Source organism: Panicum virgatum, chromosome 5K, assembly GCF_016808335.1.
Source record: "Panicum virgatum strain AP13 chromosome 5K, P.virgatum_v5, whole genome shotgun sequence".
In the NCBI taxonomy this organism is placed as follows: Eukaryota; Viridiplantae; Streptophyta; class Magnoliopsida; order Poales; family Poaceae; genus Panicum; species Panicum virgatum.
The window spans coordinates 46104374-46127193 of record NC_053140.1 but is presented as its reverse complement, the minus strand read 5'-3'; the positions used below and the strand labels follow the sequence as shown (position 1 = coordinate 46127193).

The 22820-nt window shown below is 45.7% G+C and overlaps 3 protein-coding genes and 2 long non-coding RNA genes across 5 annotated transcripts; all 5 read right to left on the bottom strand.

The window, feature by feature from the left end:
- Positions 1-6372: 6372 nt before the first annotated feature.
- LOC120707819 lies at positions 6373-7201 on the bottom strand. Its single transcript, XR_005689108.1, has 2 exons — positions 6860-7201; positions 6373-6772 (listed from the first exon to the last, which is right to left on the bottom strand). It is a non-coding gene; the product is annotated as an uncharacterized LOC120707819 (long non-coding RNA).
- Positions 7202-7224: 23 nt separating this feature from the next.
- On the bottom strand, positions 7225-8364 carry LOC120710158. Its single transcript, XM_039995819.1, has 3 exons — positions 8042-8364; positions 7738-7924; positions 7225-7614 (listed from the first exon to the last, which is right to left on the bottom strand). The coding sequence occupies exons 1-3, from the start codon at positions 8188-8190 to the stop codon at positions 7225-7227; spliced, it is 726 nt and encodes a 241-aa protein (XP_039851753.1). The 5' UTR covers positions 8191-8364.
- A 185-nt stretch (positions 8365-8549) lies between these two features.
- Positions 8550-8902, bottom strand: LOC120707818. The gene is made up of 2 exons (XR_005689107.1): positions 8772-8902; positions 8550-8643 (listed from the first exon to the last, which is right to left on the bottom strand). It is a non-coding gene; the product is annotated as an uncharacterized LOC120707818 (long non-coding RNA).
- A 1331-nt stretch (positions 8903-10233) lies between these two features.
- Positions 10234-11502, bottom strand: LOC120707817. The gene is made up of 2 exons (XM_039992833.1): positions 11000-11502; positions 10234-10569 (listed from the first exon to the last, which is right to left on the bottom strand). Exons 1-2 carry the CDS (start codon positions 11489-11491, stop codon positions 10261-10263), a joined length of 801 nt encoding a protein of 266 aa, XP_039848767.1. The 5' UTR covers positions 11492-11502; the 3' UTR covers positions 10234-10260.
- A 6758-nt stretch (positions 11503-18260) lies between these two features.
- LOC120710157 lies at positions 18261-21709 on the bottom strand. The gene is made up of 3 exons (XM_039995818.1): positions 20892-21709; positions 18465-20383; positions 18261-18382 (listed from the first exon to the last, which is right to left on the bottom strand). Exons 2-3 carry the CDS (start codon positions 20362-20364, stop codon positions 18261-18263), a joined length of 2022 nt encoding a protein of 673 aa, XP_039851752.1. The 5' UTR covers positions 20365-20383; positions 20892-21709.
- Between the last annotated feature and the right edge of the window lie 1111 nt (positions 21710-22820).

Here is a 22820-nt window from a genome sequence, read left to right as displayed (position 1 = left end):
CTTGACCGGAGTTTCCCTTATTGCTAACAATCCAAGTTAAGTTGCTAGCTTGTGGTCAGGTGAAGACACCCCTTCTAGCTGGAAGGCAGTCCGGACCCCTAAGGACCTGCTCTGGAGAAGTGGTATTTGTATCCTGGGGTAGAGAAGCTCCGCGTGGCTTAGTGAAGCGTCCCCTCATAAGAGAAGACTTAAATGTGATACAAAGCACCAGTCCCAGGAGGCTGATGCCACATTTATTACATCAGATGGTTCAAAACCTTACAAACCTTGGCGGACACTCGATACAGATGATAATAATAATTAACCAGGCTACGACATAACACCAGACCGCGAACCACATAGGGTCTACTACGGGCTCAGAGTACTGCGACAGCGGAGGCATCTCAACAGGGCCGGTTCCACAGGTAAGGTTGGGTGTAGAACGATAACCCTACTCGGCGTCGTCTGGTACGAAGTCCGGGTCTTCTTCTGTAAAAAGTAAGAGTGGGGTGAGTACAAACGTACTCAGCAAGTCCAACCACACCCACGGAGGGGGTTATAACAGAATAATATGCATAGGTAAATCAAGGATAAGGTTACGGTTTAATTTGCCGAAAAGCGATACTTTATGCAGGGGTTTACTTTATAGAAAACCATTTAGAAATCAGTTTTTGGCATTAACACAGAGTTCAGGTTTTAAAACTGCTACCGGACTCCCCGTCCGACGTAGCACACGGCACAACTGCCGGGACCAATTTCAAAACAACTCACACCAGCCCATCCCAGAGAAACACTAGTTATGTGACCACACCGTAACTCGCCCAATACCGTGGGCACGGACTATTCGAATAGATTCTTAACTCTGCAGAGGTGTGCAACTTTACCCACAAGTAGGATACCACAACTCGAACACCGTCGTGTCGGTGTAGGTCCCAACATAGCCATTACCCACCATAGCTAAGAATGACTAGCCATCACGGGACGCACCAAGGGGTCATTGACCGTTCACTTAGGTATAACCGGGCATAAGTCACTCGGGGCTTATCCCTTTTCCTTAGTCATCCGTTGCTCTCAGCTCTCCTGATGGCTACCACACCAACTAGTGGGATTTATGCTACGCCGTTGCCCATTCAACGGTCGAGTGGTTTGCACGATAATGGAGTTAGGTGAGATGACACACCAACTCGGTCCTTAGACACGACAAGATGGTTATCTCCCTCCTTGCTCTGCCACACAGGCACAAGCACACCAATCGGCAAATCACACAGAAATGCCGTCCATCTCGTTCATACTCATCTTTTGAAATCCACATTTTATCCCTTCCCACACGCACACATTTTCTTTATCAAATAAATCATATTATGAGTAATGTCCTGAGCGTTCTAATATCGATTAACGTCCAAGCAAAATCAGACATTAATCTAGGTGGTCAAGGAATGGTCATCACAAGTCAAGGGGTGGCTATCCAACCGTGTTTTCATGCAAGCAAAACATATGCAATTTATAAAACAGGCCATTGGGTGGTGTTTATAAAAACTAGGACAGAAACATGCATCAAAGGATGGGATTGAACTTGCCGTCTTCAAAGCCCTCGGGGAAGTCCTGTCCTTCGGGCTCGGGGTCGCGGAACGGGTCCTCGTTCTCCTGCTCACAGAACTGCTCGACAACGGGCTCTCCTTCGGTCACTCCGTGGTCTACAGCGCACACAAACAAACACACAATCAAAACAAAGATTTGTCGTCGAGCTCGAAACGGGAACACATGGAATATAGAGCATAGAGTATTATTTTTGGATGGTTTCTGAATGGTATGGCCAAAGCTGAGTTAGGAGAGGCGGGGTAAAATTTTAGGTTAAGCCGGGGTCGTTAGGCACATAAAAGGATAGGTCAGGGAAGCGTTTAGGCCCTAAACAGGGGTCTAGGGACCTAGTTGTAATTAGGATTAAGTAAGCAGGGGCTTTGTTTAAATTTTAAAAGTTTCTTGGGTTAATCTAAAAGAGTCAGGGTTTTATTTGTAATTATGTTTATATAGTGGGGTTTATTTTGGGAATATAATAAAAGAAGGGGTTTTAAATGAAAAAGGGCCTAAAGGGGTGGGGTTTCTTTAATGAATAGAGGAAAGTGGAGGGGGTTCTTGGCAAAAATGCCAGTCCTCTTCCTCCCCCGCGCTGGGAGACAGGGGAGGGAGGCCGGCGCTCGTCGGAGCTCACGGGCCCGCGGCCTGGGGGCACGGCGGCAGCCCGGAGTAGGGGAAAAGGGCCAGGGAGGCGTGCGGGGTTGATTCCCGGCCGCGGCTCAGCCCGTGGCGGCCTGGGGTGGCTCGGCCACGGCGGCCGGCGGCGGCGGGTGGTGGCGGCCCTGGATCGGTAATCCAGAGGGGCGGCAGCGGTCAAGAGGAGGGGGAGGAGCACCATTGGGCCTCAGAGGTGCCCAAACCTACCTCGATTCGGGTCGAGGGGCAGTGGGGAGGGGGCTCCGCGGTGGCCGGCGGTGGCAAGGCAAGCGGCGGCGTTGCAGGCTGAAGAGAGGAGGCGTGGGACGCTGGGGCTCGGGAAAAACCGTGCGGCGGTGGCGGTGGAGCTCGGGGAGGGCTCTGCGGGGTCTTTTATAGGCGGCCAAGTCGGTGGCGGTGGGAGCGGGGCCGGCGAGCGGGATGGGACGCGACGGCGGGTCGCCGATGGCCCTGTGCGGGGGTCGTCGATGGGCGGACTGCGTGGCGGTGCCTTGGGCAAGCGGTGACCGCGCGCAGGCGGCGCTGTGCCGCAGTCGCCGGCGCTGTGCGCTCGGCTCGACACGGCACCGTGTCGCCTTGGCGCGGCTCAGCTCAGGCGGGCGCGCGCGTGTGCGGTGGTGGCGCGGGCGGCAGGTGGGGCACGGCCAGGGGCCGCGCGGGGAGGAGGACCGGCCGGGCCGGGCGTGCTGCGCGACCGGAGCTGGGCCCAAGGGCGGCGTGCCCGGGTGGAGAGCGCGGCCGGGTGAGCAGGGGGCGAGGGGAGGGCGCGGGCCAGGCGCGCGGCAGAGGAGAAGGAAAGAAAGAGAGGAGAGGGAAGGAGAGGGAAAAGAAAAGGAAAGAAAGGAGAAAAGAAAATGGAAAAAAAAAGAAAAGAAAAGGAAAAAGGAGGGGGAAAGAAAAGGGAAAAAGGAGAGAGGGAGAGAGGGATCCGCGCCGGGATCACGGCGCCGATCGCGGAGCCTGTCGGCCACGCTTGGCGTCCGGGCGCGCGAGAACGCGACGCACGGGTCGAGGAGAAATAGGGTGCTGGATACGGGTGTCGGGTCCTTGGGGAATCGGGAGATCTGGCAGAACTGGGGTTAGGGTTTCAAGGAGGGATCTCGAGCTTAACGACGAAGCAAAATTTTAGCGCACGATTTATTTAGGTAATTTTCGGGATGTTACACTTAGCCTGGTAATGTACCCTAAGTTTACGTACTTCACTACCCTGTTACAAGTACTCTAGTATCCAGGACTGCTGTCTTTAGAGGTCCCGGGCTCTCTTCTAGTATAAGGCTTGGTTTCTTTGCACCTTACTATGAGGTCCGGTAACATGCTTCATCGGATTGTCAGCCACGGTCGCTCCAAGTCCACTCCGGTGGCCCGCTCCGGCGGAGACCGCTCGCCACGGTCGACAAAAGCCGGGTTCGGGAAGTGGTGCTTGCTCCCTGAGCGATTCGAAGTCTGTGTAGCCGCTTAGCTTGGTTCCGTACCCTAAGCCTACACCTTCGTCGCCCCATGGAGAGCGCTCTAGTACCTAAACCTGGCAGCGGGCATACCGGCCTCAGGGGTCCGGGATGCCCGCACTCTCCAAGAGCACACCAACGCAATCAAGTTGCGTAGGAACACATTACGGTGGTGGCCCCACCCGCGGGTTCGTACCTCTCCCGAGGTGGGCCCGGGGGCCACTGTCGGTACCCCAGGACTGGGGTACCCCTCTTGCTGTGTCTAGGCAAGGATCTTGTAGTTATCCTTAACTACATCCAAACAGCCGGACCCCTGCGGTCCGGAGTCCTGTTCTCCCAGCAGCGGCCCGGACCGTTCCACAGTTGGGAAAGGTCCGGAGACACCACGTGTCCCGGAGGAGGCAGGAACTGATGCGCGAGCAGCCGAGGTCCCGGACCCTCATGGGGTCCCGGACCCCCTGCATAATAACCGGACCCCTCACTAAGGGAAGAGATCGACGCCCCGCGTCGAGGTGGTCCGGGGCCGCCACGTGTCTGCAAGACATGGCCGTTTGAGTTTCCATACCAACGTTCACCCACCATTGCATTTATTGCGGTAGGTGAACGTCTGCATTGATATAGCAGAAGCTGAGGCGTTTCATTGACCAGGGGATACTATTGATCGCGTATTACCAAGGCAGTGGAGCCGCTGGCGCCGCCCATACTGCGTCTGCCAGATAGATACGACGGCTCAGCTTCGCCCATTATGACGCTACATAATAGCCTCAGCAGGCCACGCCGCAAGCTACGCTACTCCAACGGGCGCCTAGCTGACGGGACAAGAAAAGACCCCCCTGAGTCAGAGGAGTAGCAGTACGCATATCGGAGGAAAGATTCGCTACCACTGTAGCCACAGTCACGTTGGGCCCACCTGTCGGGGCACCAACGTCCTATGTATCCGCTCCCCCTTTGATCTATAAAAGGAGGGGGCGCCGCTAGAAGACCTCAGGCCGGGCAAAGGCCAAGGCCAGCAGAGGATAGGTTCATACACACCACCAAGAACAATACATCTCCCAGTGGACGTAGGGTATTACGCTCCGGCGGCCCGAACCACTCTAAATCGTGTGTTCTTGAGTCCTAGTCCCAGCGTAGATTCAGCCCCATCGCCTAGTACTTCCCCGAGTACTCCCTCACGGGGAATAGGCGGGTGCGCTCCGCCACCCGGCTGTGGGTACCCCTAGAAACCCCACAACAATGGGTAGTCTACAATTGCAACCCTTAGTAGTCTACAAATGCAACCCTTAGTAGTCCACAATTGCAACCCTAGTAGTCCGCAATTACAAACTCTGGTATACTACAGTTGCAAAAAAACTGATTGATTTCACTGTCAATTGCAGGTCTGTTCTGCATGCACATCATCAGAGCTTTCACACACCTTCAAGTGAGGAGAATCCCGGAGAGATACATATTGAAGAGATATACTCGTGATGCAAGAGAAGAAGTTACATGGGATAGACACGACGGTGTGTGAATCTGTGCGCAAGCAAGCAAAGAGCAGTGCAGGATGTCGAAGCTGCTGCCTAAGTTGATGAGGCTTGGAAGAGCTGGAAGTAAATCAGACCATGCCTTTGAGGAAGCAAACAGGCAGCTGGACAAGATTACTCCAGGCATTGAATTGTTCCCGAGAAGTGCAGACGATGAATCATCAGGTCCTGCCCCACCAGCTAGTGGATCGGTTGAGCAATCTGGTAGTGCTGGCACTAATTCACCACCATCTTCAACTCCGATGCATGCTGGGATGTTGCTAATTGAGCCGCCAATGTCACGCACAAAGGGACCGGGGCCTGGGAAACATAAGAAAAATGATGTTCAGACTACGCTTAATGGCACCTCGCTGACAAAGGTGAACTATGGTGATAGACAATGCAGCATATGTGGAGTACGAGGTACACATTACAGCACAACATGCCCGATGAACCCTGATCCAAGCAAATCAGCAGAGATGCGTGCAGCTAGGAAAAGTACCCAAAAGAATGATGGGCCCCCAAGGAAAAGAGGCCGGCCAAAGATCGTAAAGGATCTACATGATGAAAGTGATCTGAGTCAGGATGAACTGAGTGAAGATGAGCTGCCCGTGATGTGGGCTCGCAGCGCTGCAACTGATGGACGTGTGGGACAAGTAGGCGCCGAAAACAGTGGCCGTCGGCGGAGAGCTAAGCGTGTAAAATACCAAGAGTAACGTGATTGCGTTGGGCAAAAAACACAAAAGTAGTGATTTATTCTGTCCCTGTGCGTGTTATCTTGGACTATAAAAAAAACATGTTGCAACTATGATCAATAAAAACGTTGTTATGTTTCTTAATTACAACTGTCACGTACTGCTAGATAGTTTGTGGTGTGCAGTATTGTTATGTGCAGTATGAGATGAGCAACTGTGATCAAATAAAAAATGGTGCCTTAAAACATGTTTTAACCAAATTGCAAACAATGTGTACACCGGATTGCAACCATGTATGTATATCGGTTGCAACATTGACGACAAACCAATATAAAAATGGGCGCAAACATTATAGCTACTTTGATTACATCTAAAGTGCACTTATAGCTACTCATAGAATTGCGAAGCATGTGTGTACACTGATTGCAGTTCGGGGTGATGGCAAAATATGTATGGATGCCGGTTGCCAAAAAATCAGTGATGACGACCAGATCACAGATATTGCGAAGAAAAGATGAATAATATGAGCATAAACTGGAAAATGGATGAATATCTTGTTAGATATATTTACATATCACGATTTGCGACACTGCTGTGTAACAGTTGCACAGTGAGGGGTGCGCACAGTTGCTACTACATAACAAACAGATACTCAGGTCCAGTTGCGTGAAAAAAGAAAAAAAGGATAGAGAGTATCTACAACGAGAGGTTTTTTGTACAGCTGATACTACGTCATGGCACACAACACAATTCTAGAGAAAGACAAAAGAAAAGAGAGGAGTCATCAATGGGATCCGCTCCAGTCAATCTTCCTCCCGCCAAGCCTGTAGACATCCAGTTCATCGGGCAGGTCGGCTTGGTTCAGGGGGTGGAAAATGCTGTAGTGCATCAGCTCAACCCTGTATATCATCCCCTTGAACTGCAAACAAAAAAAAATACAAATAAGGAAATGAGAAACACACACATGGCTAGAGGCCGAAAAAAAAGACAGAAAGAAAGGGATCACCGGATTGATGTCAATGTTGAGGCGCTCGCCGTCCCAATATTCCATGTATTTCCAAAGGAAGAACATGCAATCACAGGGGCCAGCTTGCTTGGGCAGATCGATCATCGGCCTGCTCCAACGCTCAAAACAAGGGAATTTGTTATTGGTGACCCTCTGGAATGCAGCACTTATGATTGGTATCTTGTTGTAGATCGGACAGTGGCGAGTTTTAGGAGAGGTGTTGCCCCAAACGTAGGCAATTGAGTCCAGAATATCAATATAATTGTGTATGAGATTGATGCAGTACACAAAGTAGTGTTAACCTGAGCATGCAGGCATGAATACCTGTATGAAAAAAAGAGACTAAGCCCCCAATTGCAATTAACTTACAGAACAGTTGCAAAAGCATAGTGAAAAAAGCAACAGCAAAAAAGTGGTGGCTCACAAATCACTTGCAATGTGGGGGGCTGATGTGAATGTAAAAAAAATAGTTGACCAATTGCAAAGTAAGCTGGCAGCAGTTGCAAGTGAATAGTTGGCCAATTGCAAGTAAACTGACGGCAGTTGCAAGTAATAGTTAACCAATTGCAAAGTAAACTTACAGCAGTTGCAAGTGGATAGTTAAACAAATGCAAAAGTAAACTAACCAGCTTTGCCTTCAATATGTCCTCATAATGCTCAATTTCTGATTCTAGGCACTGCCACAATGTCTTGAAATCGTCGGTCTCGGTTACTCCATCGTCCATGTAGATGCTCTGAACGGACATTGCCTGACACTAGGATATATAATTTGAATCACAATGGGCAGAGAGAGAAAAAAAGACCAGTGAGATAAAAAAAAGGTTAAAACAGCAGGTGAAAAAGTGTTGTATAATCAGGGGGCTGGGTGGGGGACTTACAAAGAACCCGGTTGTCAAAAACACCCTGTATCCCACCGAGTCTTCCTTGTGGACAATGTCATCGTAGCGAAGGCAATGCACAGTAAAGTCAAGTACGGAAGAGTCTCCATCTTTGTCATCAGCAAAACTGGTCAGTAGAACATTCCCATCAAAAGAGCAAAAAATGCTGAAGTCAATAAAAACTTTCCTGAAAAACACAAAAGCAAAAAAAATGTATTAGCAACTGTATGTGCATAATTGTACTGCTGCTTGCAGGCAAAAAAAAAAAGAAAAAAAATGCCAGTTGATTTGTGTTTATGCTTACTCTTTCAACGCTGGATCAGCAACAATCTTGTTCCGCAATGCAAGTGCCTTAGTCAATGGAACATTCGGGCGACACCGTGACAGTTTGAAGGGCGATATGTACTTCTTTGGCCTCTTCTTCAACCTCTGGCCAATGTGCTTATAGATCATCCTCTAGAACTGGTTGAAATCATGTGAACTTTGTTCCATTTCCTCTTGAGACAGCCGAACAGGTGGGGTCTGGGAGTTAATTTCGTCAATTGGATCCTCTGGGAACCCTAGAGCACCTGTAGCACTGAGGCCTGCCTCTACATCAACTACACTGCTCTTCAACCTTTGAATTTCTTCATCAGCGTGCTGGCGCAACAAGATCAATTTTTTCTCGTGTTCATCGCGTAAAGCTTGGTTGTCTTTTGCTAGCTGGGCCATCGCCCTCTTGTTCTTTATAGCCTCTTTTGCTCTTTGCTGTTTCAGCTTCCTAGTTTCCTCCATCTTGTTCTTTTCAGCCTCAGCCTCAGCGATATTTTTTCCTGCATCATCACCTTCCTTATTTTGAGCTTCGCTAGTGGAGCGCACGCTTCTTCTGCTGTATGCTATTGGACCAGTGTGAATGTTTCCTGCAGACTGAATGCCATATATTGAAGAAAAAAAAGGAAGGATTAGCTGCATCAAAAATTACAAAAATGAAACTTTTAAGTTGCAGACAACAAAAAAAAAGAATAGTGTGTGATGGGGGCGCAAAAGTAACTTACGTCTGAAGTGCCGCCACTTGCAGATCTCTGGGCTTTGGATGCGTCCTGGGGGCGCGCTCATCTGCCGTCTTGTTATGGGATGACTCCTCCTCATTCTCATTTGTTTTCTCCTGTAGACACACAGATTGCAACACTGTAAGTCACAAAAATGCAAACATGTCCGTTGTGAATTGCTACAAATGTGAAAAAGGGGCCCAAGTTGTGTTACTTCAGATGTGGCCCCAAGTACTGAACTCTGGGGGTTGGGTTTATGCTGGGGGGCACTTGAGTCTGCACCCTTGTTCTAGAGTGCCTCCTCTTCAGTGTCATCTCTTTTCTCCTGTACACGTATAGATAAATTGCAAACACTATAAGTCATGAATTGAAAAAAATCCTGATTTTGCAAAAAATATAAAAAAGCATAATACTTACAGCATGGTCCCTCTTCTCGTCGTTGCCATCTTTGTGGATGCGTGTATCGCTGAGACCATATCCATCTGGCACTTGTATTCCATCACTGGATTCCTAATTTTGATTTTGAAAACACAAATTGCAACTCATTATGTATAGGAATTGCAAAATGTGTGGTAGACAGATTGCAAAAAAAGCTGTCAGAGTATTACATTTGATTTTGGACTATCATCAACGAAGTGAGTCCTCAATTGTGAGGGGTTCTGGGGGTGCGTGGAAGAAATAAAGTCACAAAAAATGGTGCGTGAGAAGAAAAAAAGAAATAACTGTTGCATTAATGCGTACCAGGGCATCTGGGGCGATAAGCAGTGAGCTGTAAAACATGTCACATGTATTATCCACATCATGCATAATGTCTCTATCTTCGACTTCATCATTTCCGTGGCTGGGCTCTGGAGAGCTGTGATAAGAATCCTCTGGCGGTGATTCCGGAACTTCATCTTCTGGATCTTCACGTTCCAGTGGGATCTCATCCAGGGGGCAATCACGTCCATCGTTGGTTTCTGGATCATCATCGTCTACTGCATTGTCATCATCTGATTGTGCCCCCCCTGCTTCTGACTCTTCGCTCCTTGGTCTAGCCCGCCTCCTAGCCTTATTGAAAGAAGCCTTATCGGCATGGGCATCAACAAGTAGTTTCTGCATGGAGGTGAAACACTCGTGGTGGGCTTTTGCCATGAGCTCATTTGCCCTTGATGTATACTCGACAGCCTTCTGCATGAAATCCTGGGCCTACCTAGTGCTGTCATCAAATGCCTTCAAGATGCTAAGCGCATCTGACTTTCTGCTTCTTCCAACTACATCAACAATGCTTTGGCCGAAAGAACTGCTGAAACTAGGGTACCGGTACATGGGTGGAGGCTCCGCGTTGGCAGCGGCATGACCGCCAGGGGCATCAGAGGTGCCAGCCCCCCTGCTGGGAGCAACTGGTACTGGCCGGGAAGAAGCTGCCAATGGAGCAACAGGAGGGACACCGTAGCATATGTCAGGCAAGCTCCTCAGCTGCCAAATTTTTTTTTTGTAAAAAATAATATAAAAGTTAACGAACTGGTGAATGGATGGGTAACAAATTGCAATGATGTATGTACACAAATAACAACTTTGTCTTCAATGCAGTTGCAAAAAGGAAAGCTGAAAAAAGAACAAAAAAAAAAAGAAAAGGGATGTGTGCCAAGAGGGTGTGAGTCCTTACCATAAGTTTCCCAAACTCAACAGTCTCACTGGAAACATCTTGCCTGCGATCCATGTTTGCTATAGAATCAATGGTACTCGTGTCGAGGAAGGCACATCGAGGCAGTGAGAACGGGTTTGTATTTAATCCATGCTGCAGGTTGTCAACATATAGCATCTGCAAAAAAAAAAAGAAACAAAAAAGTTAGAAAAAAAGTACTGCCTATCATTGAAGAAAAGCATGAGAAAAAAAATGTGTGCCAGTTGCAAACTAAAAAGGTGACAGCAGTTGCAATATGATAGCTGCTCTGGTTGCAAACACATGCATTATGGGAGGTTAAAATGAAGCACAAAAACATGATAGCTACTCTGGTTGCAACATGATAGCTACTCTGATTGCAACATGATAGCTACTCTAATTGCAAACACAGACATTATAGAAGGCTAAAATGAGCACAAAACATTATAGCTACTCTAGTTGCAACATCATATCTACTGTGATTGCAACATGATAGATACTCTGATTGCAACATGATAAGTAAATGGACATAGTTACACAAAAAACAGAAAAAAAAAGAGAGAAGAAAAAGTATGGGGGAAACACTAACCATTAGGAAGATTCCACAGCCACTTATTGGTGCCATAATACCTTTCTCCGGGAAATCCTTTCTATACAAACGAGCAGCTTTCCGAAAATGATCAACCACTGCTTTGCACCAGTTCCTATTACCAATGTTCTCCAAATCTTCGGTGTACTTTACATCCTCCAGCCTGATGTAGGCGTCAGTGTTGGAGAATAGCAGCGACTGGAATGCGCACATGAAGAACGCTCTAATCCCCAAACTTCCTCTGAGCGTCTTTTTGTTCAAACCATCCAAAATGTCTCCAGCACTGAACCCCCACCTTGGGTTATACGCATTACCACAAATTTGTAATCCCAACTCCCTCCGAATAATACGAGCTTCATCGTCCGTCATATGGAGTGGGTCACTTCCAGCATTGGGGATCTGGAACACACACCATACACTGTGCTCGGTGATTGCTATCTCTTTTCCACCACCAATCTCTAATTTCATTGTTTCTGGGTTCAGCTTTCGCATAAGTCAGCTAAGCAAATGACTATCAAGTTCATGAGGCTTGAACTGCAGCAGGCCCCCGAAATTCTTTGCCACAACTTGACCTTTTAGAGTATCGCCGAGAACTGCGACAATTTCTTTGAATTTCATGGGGGAGCATCGAATGGAAACAGGCCTCCTCTTCGGCACGTCTTGCCCATCAACAACACCGCGAGGGGCTGCAGCGGCGTCAGCGGGGGCGTGACGGCGAGCCTGTTTGCGACGCCTCTTTCTATTACTGCCCTCTGCTGCAATGCCAGCCTGGACAGGAGAGGATGGTACATAATCCGAGTCGTGTCCATCACTCTCATCACTGTCTCCGTTGGGTGGAGCAGGACTGTTCAGCCTTAATACTTTCCTCCTGTTCTTGAACTTCATTCTATCGTTACTCTTATCTGTACCACGATCTTCACCATGATTGCCACTGCGCTGATGATCTGAATCTGCATCCATTTGTAAACACTGCAACAGAAAAACACAAAAAAAAGCCATGAGAAACATTTTGATAGACAAATTGCAACCAGTGCTTAGGTATAAAATACAACACATCGTTAGCTAAAAATGCAGCACATGCTGATTTCTGAATTCTGATGACACAAAAGCCAATCAAAGATATTATTCTTGCGCAAAAAAAAATATCCCAAAAATAAATGAACACAGACATGTTTGCTATTCTCTAGACTGATTAACTAGGCCAAAAATACAAGTCAAACTGGAAATACTCTACACTTTTTAATACTCTGCTCACAGTGTTGCAACCATTTAATCTCCTATAGACATATAACCAGACATAAGATAGCACAAACTAACCAAAGACAAAAAGAAAACCACAAACATTCATAGGCCAGACAAAAATTGCAACCAGTACTTAACTTTAATTGCAACAAAAAATTGGCTAAAAAAAGGATGCAAAACTAGCTGATAACACAAAAGCCTTCAGAGAAACAAATTGCAACCATTGCTAACTGTAAAAATGCAACACATCATGGACTAAAATTGCAAAAAAGTTTAAAAACACTAGCTGATAATTATTACTGCATGGATGGCATTCCCACCCTCAATGTATCATACTTCATTATAATAAAAATTCTAAAAAAAATTGCATCAAGGGGCAAACCCGTCTGCCTAGTTGCAGAGTTGCAACCCCCCCCCCCCCCCGCCCCCTGACTGCGCCCCGTTGGCTAAATTGCATCATTAGCTAACAAATTGCAAAGGTGGGCGAAGAGCAATTGCAAAAAATGTACGACCCCCATCGTATAATCCATCAATAAACCGCAACACAAAAAACTCCCCATATGCGCAGCATCACTGGGGCCCATCCCCCCTCCCCTCCCTCCCCCTATATGCACCAGTGAAACCCTAGGATGTAGCGCGAAGATGAAATTACGCGAGATTTGTGTGATTTTTTGATGTGGAATGTGCAACGAAAATGTGGGGGCGAGCAAATGCGGAGGAGGATGGGGAGGTATAGAGGGATAGGATGGTGTTCAAATCACTTACCATGCCGGCGATGGAGGGCGCGGCGCGCAGAATCCTGTGTCTCGATGCAGTACGAGTGATTGTGAGCCCAAATGTGGTTGAGGGTCGAGGTGAGGGGGGACATTGGAGCAGTGGAAAGGTGAATTAATTTTAAGCAGGGGTGAGGGGGGATGGGAGCGCAAGACTTGCCACGGCGGTGAAGCCTCGGCGAGCGCGGACCGGCGAACGAAGCAAATGCGGCGAGGAGCAGTGCGCAGAATCCACCCCTCGCGGCCGCGCTTCCTCCACCCCTGCTTGCTCCGCTCCTGCTTGCTCCACACCAGGAATCAGCAGCGCGGGGGAAGCACTCGGCGGCGGCCACCCTCGGCAGTGCTTCGACGCCGGCGGACAAGGCGGCACGGCGATGCGGCAGAACGGCGGAATCAGCGAGGGAGGATGCGGCGGTGAGGCGGAGCGGAAGAAATAAAAAGCAACGCAACTGTGTTTCGAAAAAAAAGGAAAGTGGGGGTGCGGTTAATTCGGGGCGATGGCGTGCGGTTAATTGGGGGGAGCGGGGGGGCGACGGGGTGCGCTGAATCAGACCAGGGTTAGGCGCGCGGGGGGTGGTTGGTCCGGCTCGGACCAGACGCGCCGGTTGGCCTGGGTGCATTCTCTGTATAGAATGCACCCAGGTGTAATATAGATATACAGTATATATATATATATGACTTGTTGCATATAGTTTGTCTATATAATTTGCTATACAAAAGTTAGTGCGCATAAGTTGTGTCCATAACTTGTATAGAAAACTTATATTTAAGAGAAACAAACCAAAAAACGACAGTAGAACTTATGTATATAACTTATTAAAATAACTTGTAATACAAGCTAGCTAATAAGTGAACTATAAGTGGACTTTATAGTTTATGTATATAACTATGATGCAAAAGCTAATAATTTTCATCACATAAAATGAACAACTTCTGCTGGAGACATAACTCGTGGTCATAACATACATACAAGAACTTATATTGAAAGCAATCTATAAAGTTTTGTAAAAACAAAGATATAACTTGCAGCTATAACTTGTATAAAAAAGAATTTGTAATTAGCTAATAGCTAATAAGTTCTTGAGAGGGCCACATTGAAAAAAAACTATATATATGACACAATGGTTGTAATGCATAACTTATAATCTTAAATGGAAGTACATTTGGTTGAGCAAAAAATTTAAACATAAAACTTGCGCATATAAGTTGCAGAAAAAAACTTGTACGGAAACTAGGAGCACTTCCCTATGTTTTGGAAAATCAACCAGAAGAAATCAGCCTCTACCTTGTTCTGATTTAACTGTGCCTATGCAAGGCTTGCCCTCATCGGCCAAAGTGATATCTTGATATGGAAATAGGGAGGTAGAATGGAAAAGGCTTAGTGCACGATCACCTATGAAAAGATACAACTACTAGAGCATAATCTGATACCAGCAAATGGAGCTTCTGAAATTTTTGTAGCCAGAACTGTCTGGGCTTAAAGGAACCTATTAACTCCGGCGCATTCCTTCATATGGTGTAGGTCGATAAAATTGTTAGCTTGGAAGAGCAAGATAGCAAAGAAACCAAGTGCACTAGATAGGAACCACCACTTAACTATTTTGCTACTGCTGAGTTGTCTACTACTACCCCTTCATCAGAAGAAAATATGTTCACTTTTCATAAAGGGCAAATGTGTGTCTCCATCCACAAGCAACTTGAACCTCGTCAGCCTCTATCACCTCCATCTAACTAATGCCAGCACTCTGTCATGGGCCCACCATCATCGGCCTATTGAACTCAGATCTAGAGAAAAGGGAAGGGTTGGAGAGGCAGAGAGAAGAGAAGATGGAGAAGGGGAAAGATGATTAAGGAGTAGTGATTCACCAGGTATCACTTCCTGTCCGCTCCAATTGAGGCCACCAATAAGGTTGTAAAAAAATGTTCTATAAAGTTATATTTGATTTGATCGATATATAATTTATGTGCCTAACTCTGCAAAAAATATGTAAAAGTAATCTCTCAGCATAACGTATTGGTTGACCAGATTATCAACATAACTTGTGGACATAAAAATAATGTAAAGAATCTTTTAGCCCAATTTTTTGACATGATATGAATGTATCTAAATAACTTATACATAAAAACTTTATGCAATAATCTCTCTGCATAATTTATTGACATGCATAAAAGATTTGCAAATGAACTTATAACTGGTATATAACAGGTAAGTTTAGTGTCTAACTTACGTGCATGACATATACTATGCAAAACTTTTGTGATGTAGAACTTATACCATGCAAAATTTGTGATGGGAAAAGTTATGCATTAAGAAAAATATACAACTTCTTTGTATAATTCATGACTAGTATATAACTTCTGGACTATAGCATATAACTTCTGTATCTAACTTATGTGCATCACTTACACTGCGCAAAAAGTTTTGATACGATTTTTTTTTGCATTATGAGAAAAATATTTGCATAAAAGGTTAATTTATAAAATTTTCATAAAACCTGTATAATTATTTTTTTGGAAAAGTGTAGTAAAATATGAATTTGTAATCATGATAAAGCTGGAAAATCATAAGACAAATTTCACAAAATTCGTTATGTATATAGTTAAACTTGTGCAGACAAAAACCAAATTTACATGCCTAATTTATGGTCAATAATTTATATGCCTAACTATGCATGATCATTTAAGGTTTGATGATTATGCATAACCAAAATTACATGCCTAACTTCTATAACGAAATTAATCTTAAAGTTATATAAGATATGATCAATAATTTATGTGCCTAATTTATCTGCATAATCATTTAAGATTTGGTGAAGTTATCTAGATAAAGTTATGCTAGTTCCTGCAAGGGTCCTTTTCAGCATACTTAATTTGCTCTTTACAATAAAAGAAAAACAAAAAGGTCATCTCAGCTACTGACGGTGAGTCAGTGACAACAAGGTGCAAGGATCAAGCATAATTTCATGGCATGATTGACAAATATTTTTCGGAAGCAAAACAAATGCAACTATAACAAGCTGAAAAAAAGGATGATCAACAAAATGAAGTCTCCAGGACATAGGCCAAAAACATACCTTGTATAGGTCTGCAAAAATTTTCAAGTTGCTTCATGAAGACAAGGTACACCAGCTACAATCCATTTCTTTCTGTCTATAAAAAAAATACAAGCATTTGAGTAGTGGGTAGAGATATAGTGTTTTGAAAAATAAAATATACACTGGTATATGCATATCTTTACGCGTCAGCCATCACAGCACCATATAAGCTTTACATGTAAAATCAAAATTATTAAAGCATAAAAAGAAAGGCACGTTCCACAACCACAATTATTAAGTTCTATCACATTTTCAACACGCTATAAGAGTAGCAAGGGCCTTAACCCCACCCCTTTAGATCATCAAAACCTAGAAAAAATAGACAGCACTGCAAGGGCAAAAATATAGGATCCTTTTCTAATGTCTCTTAATATTAATGCCAGCTTGGGCTTACATTACATTTACATATGCATCCTAGATTTTGCTAGTGCCTGCAAGTATACTCATCAGCATACTTTATCTCCTCTTTGCAAAAAAAAAAGTGCCGTCCATGATTGCCACATGGAAGCAATACAAAAAAGATTTGAACTCCCCCAAATGGTAGGGACAAGGGACAACAATAGGGAATGGATGATAAACAGTGCATAATTATCCGTAGTGGGATTCATTAGAACTTAAGTACTGATAATGCATCATGACGAGCAAAAACATAGTGAAAAAAACTGATAAATAAAGCATCCAATACCCATGCTTAAAATGTGAAAAAGCAACAACAGCAGCTAGATATTTATCAAAAAATAAAGCTGCTAAAAATAACCCTCATGTTTTGAAATGTTGAAAGATCTTAAATTCCATCTTTGTGCAACTATATGTGTTTTTATTTTAACACCCCAGTACATATTAATGAATGCCATGGTTTTTAAGGCGGAAAGGCGAGGTGCGGCAAGCGACCCCCTTCCGGACGCCTAGGCGAATAAGGCGCGCGGCGAGGCGATGCCATATACATACCCTCATCTAGAATAGAGGCAGCACAAACATGCACCAACATACCTTTTTGCTTCCAATTCTGGAGCACATGTACCACTGATCCTCCTCTTTCCAGCAACCATTGTTGGCTTGGTCCATGTAGCATGCATCCCCTTGTAGGTTTCAACATGGATGAATGTAATTGTGTAAGAGAAATACTTTGTAATCATTTATCAAATGAATAAAGAATTCAAGCATTCAAATGAAATACCTTTGTATGATCTGAACTCTCTTTTCTTTTCCAAGACAGCAAGCTGCAAGTACAAAAAGAAATTCAACAACACTAGGAATCTAGGATACAAGCTCACAATAATAATAGATGTAAATTGGGTAAGTTAGGATCAAATAGCAGCACACAGATAGCAAAACATCATTAAATCAGTCCACAAGCTTAGACCCTTACAGGCTTAGATACTAGTGGCATAAATAATAGCAGTCCATAGCCATATTACAAATATTCCACAAACATAAACTAGAGTCTTAGTGGCATAATAACTAGTTAACTACTGGTAGTCAACAGCCACAAACAAAAGTAGCTTTAGTGCAGATTTGAAATCAGCTAGCAGCAGTCAATATCCATCATCAAACTCATCATGGATGTTTGTAGCCTCCATGTTTTCTGCATCGTCATTGGGGCCATTGGGAGCATCATCACAGTCGCTCACATAAGCATCATCATGTGGATCTTCTTCTTCTTCATTGGCCGAACTTGAGTCTTCTTCAACCAGCCTTGGATGTCCATTTCTTGCACGCTTGCTGTTGGCCCTCCTTGGTAAATTGCGTCCTCGCAATGAGCTTGATGCACCTAGAACTTCATCAACAAGTTCCCATGTAAGACCATTCTCACTCTCACCAACCTCACACCCATGAGCACCTTGAGGGTGAACATAGCAAGAGTCACCCCACTCATTGTCCCAATCAAACTCTTCAATGACCAAAGGGTCAAAACTTTTCCCTTTTTTCTCACGCCTTATCTGAAACCTAGTCTTCATCTTCCGATTGTAGGAAACAAAGACAATAGCATTCAATCTCTTGTGCAGCAACCTATTTCTTTTCTTTGTATGGATCTACAAAAGAGCAATGGGAAGACAACAAACAAAAACAGTAATTAATTGGCTGAAATTTGAATGCAAACTGAGCACAAGAAAATTAGTACTTAAGAATATAAGATAAAGATGACAATACTCACAAACTCAAATGTACTCCATTTCTCTCACAGCCAGATGATGCAGCACAAAGACTAACAATTCGTCTAGCAAACCTTTGAATCTCAATAGTACAGCCACCATAAGAGCGCCACCAATCAACTATATTGCCAAATAAAAACATAGCAATTAGGAATAAAATGGACTTGCTGGAATTTTTTGTGGATATGTAAATAAAACTTACGAGGGCTCTTTGTCTCAAGATTTTGCTTGGCCAATTTGTTTGAGAATGCATCTCCTCTAAGGGCGTCATAGTCCAAGGACTGAGCATCAATCTTGCTTCTAGTTTCTTCATCCTCCACAATTCTTCCAAGCACATCAAGAAAACAACCTTTTTGCTGCCCAACAGTGGCATCTTCATGATCCCGTATGAGAAGATGTAACTTTCCTGGATTCAAATACAGTGCAGCCCCATACAAAGGATGGTCCATTTGTTTCACCCAGTGTTTCTCAATGATTTTAATAATTTTCTTGAGCAAGACTTTCTTACTATCAATAGCAAAACTCAGCTTGATCTTCTCTTTTGCATGATTCATTAGTGTTGCGACTTCCGGCATTGCAGGCTTCTCATCACCATCAACCACCCTAAGAACAATAAGGAGTGGGGCAGAAGCTCTAAGACAATCTTCAACTGCATTCCAAAACTCCACAGAGAGCACAGTGTCATGCACATCCGCACCGGCAGCAGTTTTTGCCAATTTGTTCCCATTCCATTCTTCACTAAGAAATAAAGCCTTCAAAGGATCCTTGTACTTGCGTAAACTCTTTAGAGTGAGGAAAGAAGTGGCAAAACGAGTTGCTGCAGGTCTCACAAGATCAGCCCCACATGTCTTCTCTCTCATTAAACTAAGAATTCTCCCATGCCTATAGATGAAAGTTGTGACACGCCTTGCTTGCCCAATTGTCTTTTGAAATGGCTGCAATTTGACTATGTCTTCAAACATAAGGTCCAAGCAATGCGCAGCACATGGGCTCCAAAAAAGTGTAGGAATCCTCTCCATTAGAGGCCTACCAGCTGCCTTGTAGTTAGCACCGTTATCGGTGATAACTTGAACCACATTGTCTTTTCCAATCTCCTCAATCTTCTTCTCTAACAAATCAGCAAGCATAAATGCATCATGTACCTTAGCTGATGCATCGACAGACTCTAAGAAGTAAGTCCCCTCCAGGTTGTTCACAAGAAAGTTGATCAAGTGCCGGCCCCTCCTATCAGACCATCCATCTGACATAAGCGTGCAGCCATAGTGCTTCCATGCCTGCTCATGTTCCTTCCTCACATTACTGGTCAATTGCACAGCATCCTTAAGCAACGGTTCCCCAAGCTGGTAAGGATTAGGAGGCACATAACCTGAACCAAACTGCGCGGTTACCTCCACTGCAATCTGAAATTGTCTTGCTGCTGTTGCTGCATTAAAAGGTACACCACACTCATAGAACCACAAAGCCCACTGCATATCCACATAATGCTTCTCCTCTGGGGTCTTGATCTTTGCTGGAATTGTTGGCTGAGAATAGCCTTTGCGCCTTTCATCAACCATTTCTTCGGGTGATTTTCGAAGCATCTCAATGATTGACTTGTTCACCTTTGGTGATGCCTTGGTCTTGCTCTTGCTTGCTGCAGGAGCCTTAAATAAATAGGTTGCACTCCTTTGTTTGGCTGCAGTCCCTGAACTTGGCTGCACCTTGGAGGCTTGAAATTCTTCAGGTGCACCTCCTTCAACTTGGACAGATTCAGCTGCTTCCACCACCACCACATCTTCTTCCTCTTGCTGCTCATTATCCTCATCAAGGAACAATGGTCTTCTTCTACTGTTAGAATCCAAGTAAGCTTTCATCTCCTTTCTGATTGCAGTAGTGGTCTTTGCACACATTTTTGTGTCTCCATACCCACCTGCCAAGTGATGCTTCAACCTTTTAATCCCTCCATGAACCATGGTGTCCCAGAGGGTACATGTCACTTGATCTCTGTTTTCAAGGTTTGCCCAGTAGCCATACTTCCAGCCTGGATCATTAGACCTTGCCTTCCTTGCTTTATTAGTTTTTGGATCATAGTTCTCATTGTTGACAGAGGGTGGACTAGCCATTGCTTGCTGTTTTCTTGTACTGCATAAAAAGAACAAAAGCACAAATTACAATTACGAAAAGCACTGACATTAGACTAATCAAGTGAGCAGTGAGCACATAGTTCAAAGAAGTGGAGCACTAACATTAGACAAATCAATTGAACAAGCACAACACAAATTTAAAGACTAAACTAGAGACACAGGGCACACATGGGATTAGGAAAGAATAATTAAACAAAATGCACTACACAAAAGCCAAGCAAAAGGGAGGCATGCAGCAGCAGCAGCAGCAACACACGCGCATGCACATGCACCAGGCACAAGCAGACAATGCACACATGGGCACACCACAAAAGCCAAGCAAAGGACATCAGTTTAGCATAAATAGATGCGCTACTCTAGCATAAGCAAAAGCAGAGCACATGCAAGGCGCACATGGACAGCAGAGCAGAGCACCAATTCCAAATATAAGTAGATGCGCAGCCTTGCACTCTGACCATAAACAAAAGCAACTGAGCAGAGGGAGGGAAGAGGAGAGGCAGAGGTACCTGTGTCCCTGTGATGCAGCTCCGGGAAGGGGTGGCGACAAGGAGGCAGAGGTGGGCACGCCGGAGAAGAACCAGGAGCTCCTGGGTGCGGGAGTTGAGGGAATCCGCCCGGATTGGTTGGAGAAGAGGAAGAAGAAGCAGATTGATTGGAGAAGAAGGGGCTCGAGCCACGGATTGGAGAGCAGCCACGGCTAGGTCAGAGTAGAGCGCCGCCGGAGAGGATTCCAGGTACCGGCGGCCGGCCGCCCTCTCTCTTTCCCTCTCTATTTCCCTCTCTCGCTCTGAATCCCCACCCGTGAGATGTACTCGCGGCGGGAGGTGTTGGCACGCGATTTCCTCGCGCGCGCAACTCTGCTCTGTTTCCCGCATGAGATTCCTGCGCGCGCCCCTTCCCCCGCGGCCCCGCGCGCCCCCATCGCCAAATCGCTCTGCGGCGCCCGCCTCGGACGCCAAACCCGCCTAGGCGACGACTGAAGACGCCATATCCATCGATTTCCTAGCGCCCTGGACGCCGCACATTTTTTCTCGCCTGGACGACTAGGCGACGCCTAGGCGACGACTTAAAAACCATGATGAATGCCTCGGAAAATCAATCCGTCTAGTAATATCAAAACATGAAGAATACTCAGTTCTGCTTAAATCAATAATTGCACGTACTATACTTCACTGAGGCTTTCGGTTTGATTAACACACAGTATAGTTTCCATGCTAATTATTGTACTTGAACACTATCAGTTAAGTCTATACCTCACAGACTTAATACAATTGCTAACCAGTCATTTTTCAATCTATGGGTAACTAATCACACACAAGGCACAAAAATTACCGAAACAAACCAGGCATCCGTTGAAGCTCCCCTTTGGGCAGGAACGAATTTCGCTGGGCTACGCACTCACCGGGGACGTGCTGATCCCTCGCCGGACTGTGCGTATTCACCAGGACTGTGTGCACCCGCTGGTGTGCCTTTCCCCTCTGCCGGATCTGTGAGATAGAGAGAGGGGTGAAAAGGAGAGAAGTGGATCTGAGAACGAAGAAAGGGAATGTAATAGAACCACCACCAGCAACCTAGGCTGCTACCGCTTCCCCACGTCTCCATTGCCATTGACCCATGTCGCAGTCGAGTTGCACTACCACCGCGCGTCGCGTGCCCCACAGCAAGGACCTCCCCGCCCAGCGTCGTCGCGAGCGGGAGGGTGCCTCTGCTGAGCGATGCCCGCTGCCCCGCCTCACTGGCCTCCGCCGAGAGCCGTTGCACACGGGCATGGCCGCCGCCCGCCACTCGTCTCGGATCTGATGAGGGGAAAAGGGTATCGGCTGGGGAGAGGAGTTTCACGCGGAAAAGAAAACGAAGGGAGAGAGAGAACGAGAATGGTGAAGATTGGAAGGGTCGTGAGAGCAGGGTTAACGAAACCGGTCAAACCGGTCCGGCCCGGTTACGGTTTGGGCCGGTATCAAATCGGCCTCAATTCAAAATTCAAATTTGAATTTTAAAAAATAAAAATTCTCAAACCGGTCATACCGACCGGTAAATCGGTCAAACCGGCTGGTAAACTGGTAAAACCGGTCTACTGGCTCCAATTAAAAATTCAAATTTGAATTAAAAAAATTAAAAAATTCCCAAACCGGTCATACCGACTGGTAAACCGGTCATCCCGGCCGGTAAACCGGTCAAACCGGTCGGTATACCGGTCGGAACCGGTTGCACATGCGATTTTGAATTTGGATTTGAATTCAACCAGTTTCTACCCGTTTCCGGTTAAACCGGTCCGGTAAACCATTACCGGAGGGCTGCGGTTTGACCGGACCGGTCGGATTTGTAAACGGCTGCGGTTTGACCGGACCGGTCGGATTTGTAAACCCTGCGTGAGAGAGAGATCGTGGGGCCCGTGCACATGAGAGTGCAAAAAAAAGATATGCAGTCAAGTCGAT